Source organism: Rattus norvegicus, chromosome 8 (assembly GCF_021556685.1).
Source record: "Rattus norvegicus strain SHRSP/BbbUtx chromosome 8, alternate assembly SHRSP_T2T, whole genome shotgun sequence".
NCBI classification, from domain to species: Eukaryota; Metazoa; Chordata; class Mammalia; order Rodentia; family Muridae; genus Rattus; species Rattus norvegicus.
Window position 1 is genome coordinate 52975339 of NC_141541.1, and position 13542 is coordinate 52988880.

General features: G+C 44.7%; 2 protein-coding genes across 7 annotated transcripts in view; both read right to left on the minus strand.

The window, feature by feature from the left end:
- The window catches only part of Ube4a (ubiquitination factor E4A), a 41840-nt gene extending 38254 nt beyond the window's left edge, over positions 1–3586 (minus strand). For 2 of the 5 annotated variants that reach the window (XM_087561887.1, XM_087561886.1), the window contains exons 1-3: positions 2759–2901; positions 1349–1429; positions 1166–1262 (exon numbers count right to left, since the gene is read on the minus strand). The gene's annotated coding sequence lies outside the window, so the exon portion shown is untranslated. 5 annotated transcript variants of the gene reach the window in all.
- Positions 3587–6628: 3042 nt separating this feature from the next.
- Cd3g (CD3 gamma subunit of T-cell receptor complex) lies at positions 6629–13254 on the minus strand. 2 transcript variants are annotated; one of them, NM_001077646.3, is given in 7 exon segments: positions 6629–6755; positions 7033–7116; positions 7518–7561; positions 9768–9899; positions 10363–10590; positions 11598–11621; positions 13027–13254. In NM_001077646.3, coding segments are annotated over 6 exon segments (549 nt in total). In that variant the 5' UTR covers positions 13082–13254; the 3' UTR covers positions 6629–6755; positions 7033–7050.
- Positions 13255–13542: the final 288 nt, after the last annotated feature.

A 13542-nucleotide genomic window follows, 5' to 3' on the forward strand; every position in this document is an offset into this window, starting at 1 on the left:
GTCCCTGTGTACTCTTTCGTTAGTGGTTTAGTCCCTGGGAGCTCTAGCTGGTTGATATTGTTGTTCTTTTGGGGTTACAAACCCCTTCAGCTCCTTCAGTCTTTTCTCTAACACAAGCTAACTTTCAATTACATCTTTCCCCTGCTTATAATGGAATTTTAAAACTTCTACAATGCACTCCTGGCAGATCAACTTTGCTAGCCTTTAGGACCCTTGAGGACAAATTCATATCTGATTATTCTTTCTTCTGTGTCTGAATCTATCCTCCAAACCACAACGTTTGAGCAAATGTTCACGGAGAGTCTTACTCTTCCAAGTGATTACTCCTGAGCTGCTTGTAACCACATCATTACTCAAAATCTACTTCAAGGTACAGACTTATTACATCTGGAGATGCGGCAGCAGGTCAGGCGCTCAGGCCAGATACTGGCTCTTCAGGACCTATGCATGTGTAGAACGGAGAATGAAAATGAGCCTGTTGTCACCTCAAATGCTGCTTTAACTGTCAGCTTTAACTGTCAACTTAACAGAGTCTAGAGTCATCAGAGGGGAAAGCCTTGAGATTGCCCAGATCAGATACTTCTTTGGCGGAATTGTCTTGACTGATAATTGATGCAGGAGGGCTCAGTCCCCATGAGCGACACTGTTTCCTGGGTAGGTGGTCCTGGGATGTATAAGGAAGCTAGCTACTGGGGCTGGAGATGGCTCAGTGGTTAAGAGCACTCATTGCTCTTCCAGAGGTCCTGAGTTCAATTCCCAGCAACCACAAGGTGGCTGGCAACCTCTTCTGGTATGTCTGAAGGCAGTGACAATGCACTCATCTACATAAAATAAGTAAGTCAGTCTTACAAAACATAAAGAAAGAAAGAAAGCTAAGCACCAGCCAGCCCACAGCATCCCTCCAGTTTGTGCTTCAAGGTCTTGCTTGAATTCTTGCCCTGACTCGCCTCAGTGATGGGCTGTGACCTGCAAATGCACAAATAACCCTTTTCCTCCTTTGAGTTGCTTTTGCTTTATAACAACAACAGAAAGAAGACTAGAAAGACTGTTACAAACAAAACAAGGTTTTGCCTACCCCACTGAAATCATCTTTCTTACATTTACTTAAAATCAGTACAGAGAATTTCCTTCTTTAGAAGCAAGGCTAAATCGTGTGACAACTTACAAGAAAAAAGGAGGGTTGATCGGTCACCTGTTGAGAACCTCGGTGGAGATCCCAGGTTAGACTTAGTCATTGAGCTTACACATGAAAATAAAAGTACCTAGAGAGAAAAGAGAGGTCTGGTAAAATGGACCCTTGATATCTGGTTTGGCTTAATACTCACTTTACCTGTTTTAAATTTCCCACCTTGAGTTGAGTGGTGCGTACTGCAATCCTTGCATTTGGGAAGTGGGAACAGGAGGATCTTGATGTCAAGGCCGGCCTGGGCTACACAGTGAGACTCTGACTCAGAAGTAAGTAAGGGGTTGAAGAAATGGCTCTTTTGGAGAGTTTACTGCTCTATCAGAGGACCAGAGTTTGCACCCCAGTACCTAAAACAGGGCAGCTCGCAAATGCCTGCAATTCCAACTCTGAGGAACCTGACAACTCCCTCTGCTCTCTGTGGGCATCCACACACTCTTACAGATACACATCCATAAATAAATTCTTTAATAAGAAAGCAAGAAAGAGACGGAGGGAGTAATTGAGGGAAGGAAAGAGGTAGGGGGTGGGAGGGAGGGAGGGAGGGGAAGAGGAGAGAGAAGGAGGTGGAGATGGAGGAGAGGAGGGAGAGGGAGAGGGAGAGGGAGAGGGAGAGGGAGAGGGAGAGGGAGAGGGAGAGGGAGAGAAATGGCTCAGTGGTTAGGAGCACTTGCTGCTCTTTTAAAGGACCAGAGAATTTAGTTTCTAGCACTCACGTTAGTCAGCTTACAGCTTTCTGTAACTACAGTTCTTGGGGATCCTATACCCTTTACTTTTGTGGGCATCTGCACACATACAGCATGCACACACAGAAACACATATGTACATATAGGTAAAACTAAAGAATTCTTTTCAAAGAGAAACAGTAATGATAATAAAAACAAATCCCTTGTTTTCAGTTGCCACACCCATACCACACCCACTCTCTTGTTAGCCTTTGGGGTGGCACAAATACCAGCTCCCCAAAGCCTTTGGATTTGATTCGTCTTTGGTTAGTAATTTATTTCTATATCCCTGCTGCAAAAGTCTACATATCTAAGAAGTGTCTACCAGTGGACCCATCAAATTCTCTCATTCTCTCTTGATTCAAAGTTTTACTTAAATAGAGTGCTGCTAATCTTTTAAGGCCACTATTGGTTCCTGTGAGCTTACAGATATTTAAGATCATAGACATGGTCCAGTTTTTTTTTTTTTTTTTTTTTTTGGTTCTTTTTTTCGGAGCTGGGGATCGAACCCAGGGCCTTGCGCTTCCTAGGCAAGCGCTCTACCACTAAATCCCAACCCCAGACATGGTCCAGTTTTAAAGTAGAACTATAGATAACACTGAAAAACAGATGGCTAAAGCCAAGCTCTATGGGTAAGGTGGGGTGGAGTCCTGTGCTAGAGTACTTAGTATGTAGGAAGGCTTGGGTTCTAACCCCAGCAACTCCCTACCCCAAGCCCAAATTAAGCTGTATTAAATCGTACCCCATAAAGTCTCTATTTTGGAATTTAAAAATATTCCCAAAGCAACATATGTACGTGGAAATACCTTCAGTGCTACATTGCATGTCGTAATATAAATCCTTGCAATACCTTTATCTGCAAGCTAGGATCTCATCAGGTGAAACACATACATGCCCGGAAACAAAACAGAACACAACAAAATAAACAAAACCGCCTCCAACAAAACCTGGCATTCCGTCTTGGGTCCCATTTTATCTCACATTGTCTTCTCTCTGAGATCAAAAAAAGTCAATGACATTGAGACTAAACCAATTCTTACTCTAGGAGATAAAAATGGATCAAAAAGACCAAACTTCTGAGTTGTGGTGAAAAATGACTTCTCGACCCAAGAAAAACTCGAGCAGAATCCAGAAGAGCTACAGCTGCGAACCCATCACTCGCCTTAAACGTCAACATCTTGCTACATGCGCTCTATTGTATGACTCGAGCTTCATTTTGTCTCTTTGGCATCTGGCACTGTCGTTCACTCTTCACATTTATTCTTTGGGTTCAGTAAGAAATTCGTAGGCAGGAGGGAGACCCACCCACCCTGCGCCAGATCCTAGATAAAAGTCAAAAGACAGCCACAGTCCACACTCGGGCCTTTTCTAGCAGGGACTTGGCAAAGAAGAGGGAAATGTGCAGAGCCACCGGATGCTGCAGCACGGTAAGGGTTTCCAGATTAGACAGGGTCGAAGTCCAAGAGGGACCTAGGTCAGGCAAGCACTGGAGAACAGCAAGCATGCAGAGGTCTGGACTGGCAATTGTTTTGGAGAAAACCCGGGCCCACAGTCTTAAGACTCTCCTCCCGTCAAGATACCCTCCCTCTTACCAGAGCCTGAAAGGGCAGGAACGACACCTCAGAGCTACAGCGACCAAAAGGTTCTCACTTCCGACTCAACAAGGCAACCGGAGCTGACATCATCGCTGAGCGCCGAGCCTGTTGGATCTCTACCTCGCGCCGGAAGTAGGGCGTTGTCGGTCCTCTTCCACTAATGACAGGCAAAACACGGATGAGGCGCACGCGCACGCTTGCTGGCAGCTAGCAGGGGGCGGGCCGGAAGTGGCTTTGGGATTGGGCTAGGCAACAGGGCGGGGGCGGGGCGGGGCGGGGCGGGGCGGGGCGGGGCGGGGCGGGGCGGGGCAGGGCGGGGCAGGGCTGGCGATGGCTCAGTTTGTTTTGGAGTTTTGTGGAATATGAGGCTGGACCTTGGAAATCCATCTCTTGAGGGCCGATACAATATTGTGGTCTCTGGCTCTGCACACGGACTGTGGCTTTCTGCTATTTTACGCTCCCACCGGTCCTATGGTTTTTTTGGAGCCCTTTCACTCTTCTCGGCTTAGAAGCTATTAACAATACCAACAATGACAATGTATAAGAAGTTTTGAGCAGGTATTAGGTGCCAGGCAGTGTGCTATTTTGAGTTGGACTTAGGTTTATTTATACAACGGTAGCAGTATACATCCTACAAATCTGGTTGATTCTTAGTTTTTAATTTTTAAAAATTTTATGAGCGTTAATCGATGTTTTGCCTGTATGTCTGCGTGAGGGTGTCAGATCCCCTGGATATGGAGTTACAGACAGTTGTGAGCTGCCATGTGGGTGCTGGGAATTGAATCTGGGTCCCCTGGAAGAGCAACCAGTGTTCTTTTGAGCCATTTCTCCAGCCTTGTTTCTTAGTTTTAATAAGGAAAATGAAAATTAAAACTAGAGTGGGACATGATAGGGCATGTTATAATTCTAGCACTTGGGATGTAGAGGCAGGAGAATTGGGCATCCAAGGTCATCCTCTGCTATCCAGTGAGTTGGGGCTAACCTAGGGTTACTTTAAACCAACCAACCAACCAACCAAAAACCTACCCTATCCTGAGATACCCTCTTTAAAAATTATATTGGTGCAGCAAGAGATTGACAACATAGACGCATAGGAGTAACAGGCACCTGTTTTGCTGTACTTGGTAGTGTATATCTGTGTAACTGCTATGAAGTGAGATTTAGTTTAATTAAATTACAGGTTTAGATATTTTCCAACTATGCCTTTTATTCCTAATTTATTCCTAATACTTTACACATGTTCAAAGTGACATTTATTGTTAAAGCTAAAACAAAGTCCTAACAACAACAAAAAATAAAAACAAACAAACAAACAAACAAACAAACCAAGACAGAAGACAATGTTGTCTCAGACATGGTCCCCCAAATGCAACAAAACCTATAAAATGGAATTCATCAAAAAGACTTTTGCATTTCAAAAGTCACCATTAAGGAAGTGAAGTTGGGGCAAAGATTAATATTGTATGTCATGTAAAAAGCGACTGCTTCGAGCTGAAGGGACGGCTCAGCGGTTAAGAGCGCTGACTGCTTTCCCAAAGGAGGCAGGGTTCAAATTCCAACGTGCGCCTAGCAGCTCCCAACACTAACTCCAGTCTTAGGAATACAATGCCCTCTTCTGGCCACCCTCGGCTCTGCATGTGTGTCGTGCAAAGAGACCTACAGCCCAAACGTCATATACACAAAATAAAAATAGTACAAAATAAATATTGATGTGGCTATATTGAAGTAGCAGCAAATACTGTTGAAGATTAAAGATTCATAAAAACAAAAAGCTGTCTTGTTGGTAGGGATGTAAAAACGATGCTGTAAGTTTAGAAAAGAATTTGGCAGTTTCTTTAAGAGCTAAACGTGAATTTGTCCTATGATCTGGCAATTCTTCATTCCTAGGCCTTTACTCCAGAGAAATGAAATTATAGTTGCACAAAGAGCCTTGCAGGCTTGGCTGTGGTGGCACAAGCCTTTAAGTCTAGCACTTGGGAGACAGAGGCAGATGAATCTCTGTGAGTTCAGGGCCAGCCTGGTTTACAAAGAGAGTTCCAGGATAGCTAGGGCTACACAGAGAAACTGAGTCTTGAAAAAAAAAACCAAACCAAAACCCAAACAGAACATTGCAAAAGAATGCTCACTGAGGCAAGTAATGAAAGCATCCAGATGTCCTTGACTGGGAAATGGACAAGCAGTGGATGGCCCACAAAATGGCTTCTCAGCAACAAGCAACAAAATACATGTATACTAGGAGTTCAAGGCTAGCTAGATAACAAGACCCTGCTCTAAGAGGTGAAAAACGGTTGGGGATTTAGCTCAGTGGTAGAGCGCTTGCCTAGCAAGCACAAGGCCCTGGGTTCGGTCCCCAGTTCCAAAAAAAAAAAAAAAAAAAAAAAAAAAAACGGGGGCTGGAGAGATGGCTCAGTGGTTAAGGGCACCGACTGCTCTTCCCGAGGTCCTGAGTTCAAATCCCAGCAACCACATGGTGGCTCACAACCATCTGTAATGAGATCTGATGCCCTCTTCTGGTGTGTCTGAAGACAGCTACAGTGTACTCATATATATAATAAATAAATAAAATAAAAAAAAAGAGGTGAAAAACAAGCTAAAGATTTATAAAGATAGCCTCACGACATAGATGAGCCCAGGAAACTTGCTAAAAGACACAGCGGCTTCAAATTATACAATTTTCTACAGAATAAAGGAAAAGGAAACTTGAAGACACAGATTTGTGCCTACTTGGGGTTGAGAGTCAGCACAAGGGTCATTAAAATGGTAAGGATATCTTCAACTTGAATTACGATGGGGTGAATTTACTAAAAACTACTGAAAACAGGTGAAATCACTTAAAATGGGTAAATATCATACATCAGTTATATAACATACAAGTTTTATTCTTACAGTTTTTATTTTATGGGCTTGATGTTTGCCAGCACACATGTGTATCACATGTATGCCTGGTGCCTTACGAGGTCAGAAGAGGAATTAGATTCCTGGGACTGGATTTATATACTATTCTAAACCACCATGGGGGTGCTCTTAACTGCTGAGCCATTTCTCCAGCTCAATGCAATTTTTTTAAGGACAATATTTGGGGGGGGGGTGTCTGGGAATCGCAGAACAAACCACTCAAACACTGATCTCAGTCAAATAGGGATGGTTTATTACTTATCACACTGAGTGAGGGTGGGTACCAGTGCCATCAGGTAGATCATAGCCAAGGTTGATGATGTAATAGGCAAGACAGTCCTTCATCACAAAGGAAATCTGTGGATGTTTGAGAGAACTTAGTGAGGCTAAGAATAATTTTCAGCATCCGTGACTTGAGGTCCTGCTTTCAGAGGACTTACAGATACATGCAGCACACAGCACCCATTCATTCTTAAGTCTAGGCAGTCAGTCCTGGTACCAGCATCTTTAAAAAAGACTCCACAGTCAACTCCCGCCCTTTCCCATCCTTATTGGAAAGAGATTGAGCAGCAACTAGGAAGCATGCAGACCCTGCAGAGGCACTGCCCTGATCAGTGATGAGGAACCCACTTACTCTGAATTCCTGCTGAGTTCACTTCTTTCTCACTTGGTTTCCTTGGAGACGGCTGTACTGTTCATATTCCCGGTCCTTGAGGGGCTGAAGAGGACAGCAGCAGCATCAACTTATTGCTCTATCCATCATTAATTAATATGAAGCATAGTAATTGAATATTTTTATGAAAAAAACCTTAGGATGACTGTTTCACAGCTCTAGGAGCCAAAAACGAATGAGGAGAGGAAGACCACATGGAGTTTCTTTGGGTGGTTCTCTCAGTCAGTGCGTTCTTGAGCTTTTACCCCCATGAGATCCTCATCCCTGTCTCTTAGCCTTTCTCTTTATTTCTCTCCCATGCTATCCCACACAGCGACCATTGCGTTGTGTGGCGTGCCATAATTAGCATCTCATCCCTGCAGTAGCTCTCCAAATAACTTGCCTCCAGGCCCAGAGATCCACCCCAACCGACCAAAGCAATGTTTTTCTCATCCCTGCTTCTTTACCTGGTAGACCTGTTCATTTTGCAACAGAGTCTGCTTGTCTGAAGCTGCAGAAAAAAATAGAGAAAATATATATTCAAAGACAGAATGATAATAAATTGAATTATTCACATAATAATTCTAAGTAGAAAAGGTAGCAGAAGAATACGGACCACTTCCAAAAGTCAAAAGAAACTACACACAAGAATATATATGGCGCAAGTCAATTTTCTACAAAAACTAGAACGAAGCAAAACAGCTCTGTGGTCAGGATAGTGCTTATGCTTAGGGACAGGTGGTGGCTGGAAGTGACCATCAGTGGGACGTCTATGGTGTTGGTAATGTGCTGTCTCTTAAACTGTCAGATGCATGAGTACATTTACTTTGTTCACTTTTTTTTAGCTATATTATTGTGGTTCACTTTTCTATATGTAGACTTCTGGAAGGACTGGGGGTGTAGATCACTTGGTTGAGTGTTATCATGTGTGAGGTCATGAGTTCGAGGCCCGACACTGCATATACCGGGTTTTATAACATATACTTGTGAACTGGAAGCTTGAGGTCATCTTCAGCTACATAAAACTCTCTCTCTTTTTAAAGAATGTTTTCCTTTCTTCTTTCCTTCCTTCCTTCTTTCTTTCTTTCTTTCTTTCTTTCTTTCTTTTCTTTTCTTTTTTTTTGGGGGGGACAGGATCTCACAATGTAGCCCTGGCTGACCTGGAGCTCTCTATGTAGATCAGTCTAACCTGAAACTTAAAGTGATCCTCCTCTCTCAGCTTCCCAAGTGCTAGGATTGTAGATGTGAGCCTGAGTGCTAGGGTTGTAGATTGGCTTCAATAAAGAAGTTTGTCTTTTTGAGACAGGGTTTCATGACATAATCCTTATCTGGCCTGAAACTTGATATTTGGATAACACTGGCCTTAAACTCACAGAAATCCCCCTGCCTCTGCCTCTGGAGTGTTGGAATTAAAGGTGTGTGCCATTATGCCTGTCTTCAGCATAGCATTAAAACAGATAGATAGATAGATAGATAGATAGATAGATAGATAGATAGATAGATAGACAGACAGACAGGCAGGCAGATAGCCAGACAGCCAGACAGACTGATAGACATGGAGGAAGAGCATGGTAACTCGTGTCTCTAATCTCAGTCCTTGGGAAGAACACCACAGATTTGAATCAGCTTGACCTACACAATGAGTTCTACCCAGGGCTACAGTATGGAATCCTGTCTCAGAAAACAATAACAACAGCAACAGAAAAGAAAAAGAAAAAGGAAAAGAAGAAGAAAAAGAAAAAGGAAAAGAAAAAGAAAGGCCAAATTTTAGGCCAGGCAAATATTCAGGGATAATCGGAGACACCTTTCTTATCATTACTTCCTATCCCACAGAGACATAAGGTCATCGATTATTTTAATTCACAATATGCACTGACTCAGTCTCCCCACTGGCTCTATTTTGACAAGAAGGGAGGCAAGGGTTTAGTTGGTCCTATCTCTCAGAGAAGGACATTCTTTTTTTTTTTTTTTTTTGGGTTCTTTTTTTCGGAGCTGGGGATCGAACCCAGGGCCTTGCGCTTCCTAGGTAAGCGCTCTACCACTGAGCTAAATCCCCAGCCCCAGGACATTCTTTTACTTCTTGTATCTTCCAGCACACGGACATGATCTCAAGGCTTCACACATAACATGTAACACTGAGCTATATCCCCAGCTTGTTTGCTTGCTTGCTTGTTTGTTTATTGAGACAGGATCTCCTGTAGCCTAGTGACTTTGCACTCACTACATAGTCTTGTACGACCTTGAGCTTTGGATCTTCCAGTCTTTGCCCCTCAAATCCTGGGATTCCAGGGTTATGACACCATGCCAAGTTTTATTCAGTGCTAGGGTCTGAATCCAGAGCTTGATCGAGCTAATTAGGTGTTCTTCTAACAGAGCTACATCTCCAGCTCCCACCTCTGCCATTTCAGACAGGCTCTTATGTAGACCTGGCTGGCCTCAAACTCTGTATGTAGCTGAAGATAACCTTGACTTTCTGAAGGTTGGGATGGTAGGTATATGCCACCACATCTGATGCGTTGAACCTTAGGCATCCTGCAAACCAGGTAAGCACTTTACTAACTGAAGTATATTTCCAGGCCCTAGCCTTTTACAAATTTTATTTTAAGACAGGGTATGGCTCTGTTGCCTTGGCAGGCCTTGAACTTAGGGCCCTCCTGCTTCTGCCTCCCGAGTGCCTAGGGTTACAAGCAAGTACCACCACATGTAGCTTCTTTTACCTCTTGACTGGCGAACTCCATCCTGTCCAGCAATGAAGTATACACCAACAGCAAGGAAGAAAATGCTGATGATTTCAGCGAAGATAAAGCCGGACACAGTGCCCATATTTAGCTCAATGCAGTTCTCACACACTGTGGGGAACAAGGCAAGGGGCAGAGGCAGACCTCTTTCAGGATGGAAGCATTCTTGCATGCTCTTGTCCTCCTGCCCACCAGCACTAATGCCTCCTTCCAGTTTTCATCTTTGGAAAGTCCCTGGAAGTCTAAACAGGTCTACAGTCAGGAGCTAGGTGGGGAAGGAATACCTGCTCTCCACTTTCTACAGACCTTCCCTCCTCTATGTTTCACATCAATTCCGGGTCCCCTCCTCCTAACTGACTTATGCTCTAATCCATGAGGTCCACCCAAAGGTTAAGCAGGTTGTACAGGGATATGATTCTTTAAGGAGCTGTAGACTGGTTGATATAAAACACAGTCTAGCCACTATTCCCACAGATCACTGCTCAGCATCAATTCCCGCCTGTCCTGGATGGTAAGTCCCCGGAACAGTAAGTACTGCTGGCTTCCCAGCAGACATAGCGAAGGGGTCACATACGTCTGTAGTACACTTGCAGGAGCTGCGACTTCTTCTTTGCTCCTCGGCACTGATACATGCCTCGAGGGTCTTTGGCACCGTTGCCCAGATTCCACGTGCTTTTAGTTGCATTTGGAGGACTTATTCTGTGCCCATCTTTAAGCCATGTGATAGTCTTCTCATTCAAGTCACAAGTCAGAAGTACAGAGCCATCTCCTTGGCTGTCATCCACTTTTACCAAATGCTTTTCTGAAAAGGGAAAAATTGTGATTCTGTTACAGGTCTTCGTAATTGACAGGAAGAGATCATTAGAACACCTTTGTTTCCTTCTTTCTTTCTGTTTTTCTTTCTTTCTGTTCTCCTTCCTTCCTTCCTTCCTTCCTTCCTTTCTTTCTTTCTGTTCTTTTTTCTTTCTTTCTTTCTTTCTTTCTTTCTTTCTTTCTTTCTTTCTTTCTTTCTTTCTTTCTTTCTTTCTTTGAGACAGGGTTTCTCTGTGTGGCCCTGGTTGTCCTGGAACTCACTTTGTAGACCTGTCTGGCCTTGAACTCACAGAGATCCTCCTGCCATTGCCTCTCAGTGCTGGGATTAAAGAGCATCTCCAGCTGTTAATGTGCATACAAATCACATGTGGATCACGCTAGAATTTCAGGTCTTATTTAGTGGTTCTGGGGGCTGAGACCTGTTATTAACACGCTCCTGGGTGATGCTAATGATGCTGGCTCACATATTTTGAGTCATGACTCGCTTCTACTGCAAGAACCAGACAATTCACTGCTGAGGTCCAGGAAAGCTGCCCAGAATGGGTCCTAGTAGGACATTGCTTTGGTTGATAGTGGAAATGTCAGTTCTTCACCTCTTACCACGTCATCTTTTCAAAATTGTTCCCTTTCTAAATCACGAGACTATTGCTTAAAAAAAAAGGATGAATGAGTGAATGTGTGTGTGTGTGTGTGTGTGTGTGTGTGTGTGTGTAAGAGAGAGAGAGAGAGAGAGAGAGAGAGAGAGAGAGAGAGAGAGAGAGAGATGTACAGGTGCTCACAGAGGACAGAGAGGGTGTTGGATATTCTAGAACTGGAGTAGCAGGCAGTCGTGAGCCATCCCATGTAGATGCTAGAAACTGAACGTAGGTCCTCTGGAAGAGTGGGAAGTTCTCCTGACTTCTGAGCCAGCTCTTCCTCCCCTGAGACCACTGTAGGAAGCCATACTTCTGTGGAGTTCTTCAGAATTTGAGAATAGAGAGAAACCATTTCTCTTACCTTCTTTTTGCTGGGCCATGGTGCCTGTAAAAACAGAAGAAAAAGAAAAGATCAGCTGGGCACAGAGTTGTTCTGGTGGGCCAGGGCATTTGTGTGATCATATGAGGTCAAGATCGAGAGAGATGCTAATCGGCGGCCATGGCTGTATCTGTGCTTCTTTCCTGGATGTAGCCCGAATTACCAAATTGAATTACACTGTGTTTAATCGAACACGACTGTGTTTGATCTTTGGTCTACCTTTCTGGGTGGGGCTTCCTTCCTTCTTTGCTTCCTTCTCCCCTCTTCCTCCCTCCCTCCCTCCCTCCCTCCCTTCCTCCCTCCCTTCCTCCCTCCTTCCCTTCCTTCCTCCCTTTCTTTCTTTCTTTTTTTTTCTTTCTTTTTTTCAGAGCTGGGGACCGAACCCAGGGCCTTGCGCTTCCTAGGCAAGCGCTCTACCACTGAGCTAAATCCCCAACCCCTCTCTTTCTTTCTTTCTTTCTTTCTTTCTTTCTTTCTTTCTTTCTTTCTTTCTTTTCTTTCCTTCCTTCCTTCCTTCCTTCCTTCTTTCTTTCTTTCTTTCTTTCCTTCCTTCTTTCTTAAGATTTACCTTATTTTTAGTTGTGTGTATCTGTGCATAGACATCGGAACAAGACCATGTGTGCATGAGAATTCAGCTTCTTGTGGAGGCCAGAGGCGTAAGATCTCCTGAAGCTGGAGTTGCCTAGGGTGGAAACTGACCTCGCCAGACTCTGAACTCCTGAGAACAGAGGAGGCCTTTGTTTATCTTTTTACTCTGGAGTCTCAGATATCTGGATCTCACCAGGCTTGTTGAGCAGCTAAGCAGCTTTGTGGACAAATAGTCCTCGGGTCCACCGTATACACCCTTTTCTCCCAATTTCCTTATCTGGACTGGGCTGGGCTGTGTGTGTGTGTGTGTGTGTGTGTGTGTGTGTGTTATGTGTGTGTGTGTGTGTGTGTGTGTGTGTGTGTGTGTGTCTAAATGACCAGAATGTGGTGATTTCTAGAGGATGACTGGCCTACAAGGAAGCCCAGGAATCCATCATCAGCCTCTGCCTTCCTACTGCTGACGTGATTAAAAAATGTGGCCCACACTCTCATTTGCAGTGGCTTCTAGGGACCGAATTCTTGCAGCAAATGTCTAACTGCCTGAGCTGTCACTCCGGCTGCACTTGCTCTTTTCAGCTACTTTCGAGTCTAAGATGGCGACAGCGAAATCCTCTCCCCAGCCAATTTAGCCCTCTGGACCCTGTGCTTCTTTCCAGCACAGAACAGGTGGAGGCTTCATTTTTTGCCTCTGCTTTTTTGACTTCTAAGATGACAGGTGAAGATGGCTCAAGGTTCATGAGGATTCCAATAACCCTGCCTCCCTGCTCAGGCCTTCTTCTCATGAGCCTTCCCAATGCGGTCAGACACATGAGTAAACTCTTACCTTGAAGAAGAGAGATCACCAGGAAGAGGCCAGCCAAACCTTTCCCCTGCTCCATGTTAGTTTCTTTGCTTCTCCAGTAGAAGTGTCGAGAGTTCCTTAGTAGCCGGCCACCCAGCCACCCAGCCACCCAGCCACCCAGCCACCCAGCCGCCCAGCCACCCAGCCACCCAGCCACCCAGCCGCCCAGCCACCCAGCCTGTGCAGCAGCTGCCTGGCTCCGCCCAGCATCCGTTGAGCTGGGTCTCTGAGTAGAGGGAACACCAGGTGTCCCCAGCCTCTACTGCAGAGTGTGGGGAGCAGGGGCCCCAGCAGGGGTGCTGATGCCCTGGCATATCTCTTGTTTTCTCTTCCTGTTGTTAAGGCTTGCAGGAAAGCAGGTGGCAGGGAGTGAGAGTGAGGGTTCTAGATTCCCACTTGGAAACCCCTTTATCCCTAGAACCTCTATGCTTAATTAATGGGTTGAAGACTCCTCTGAGACTTGACAGTGACAAGTGTCCCTGCCTGTAGTTCTTGCTA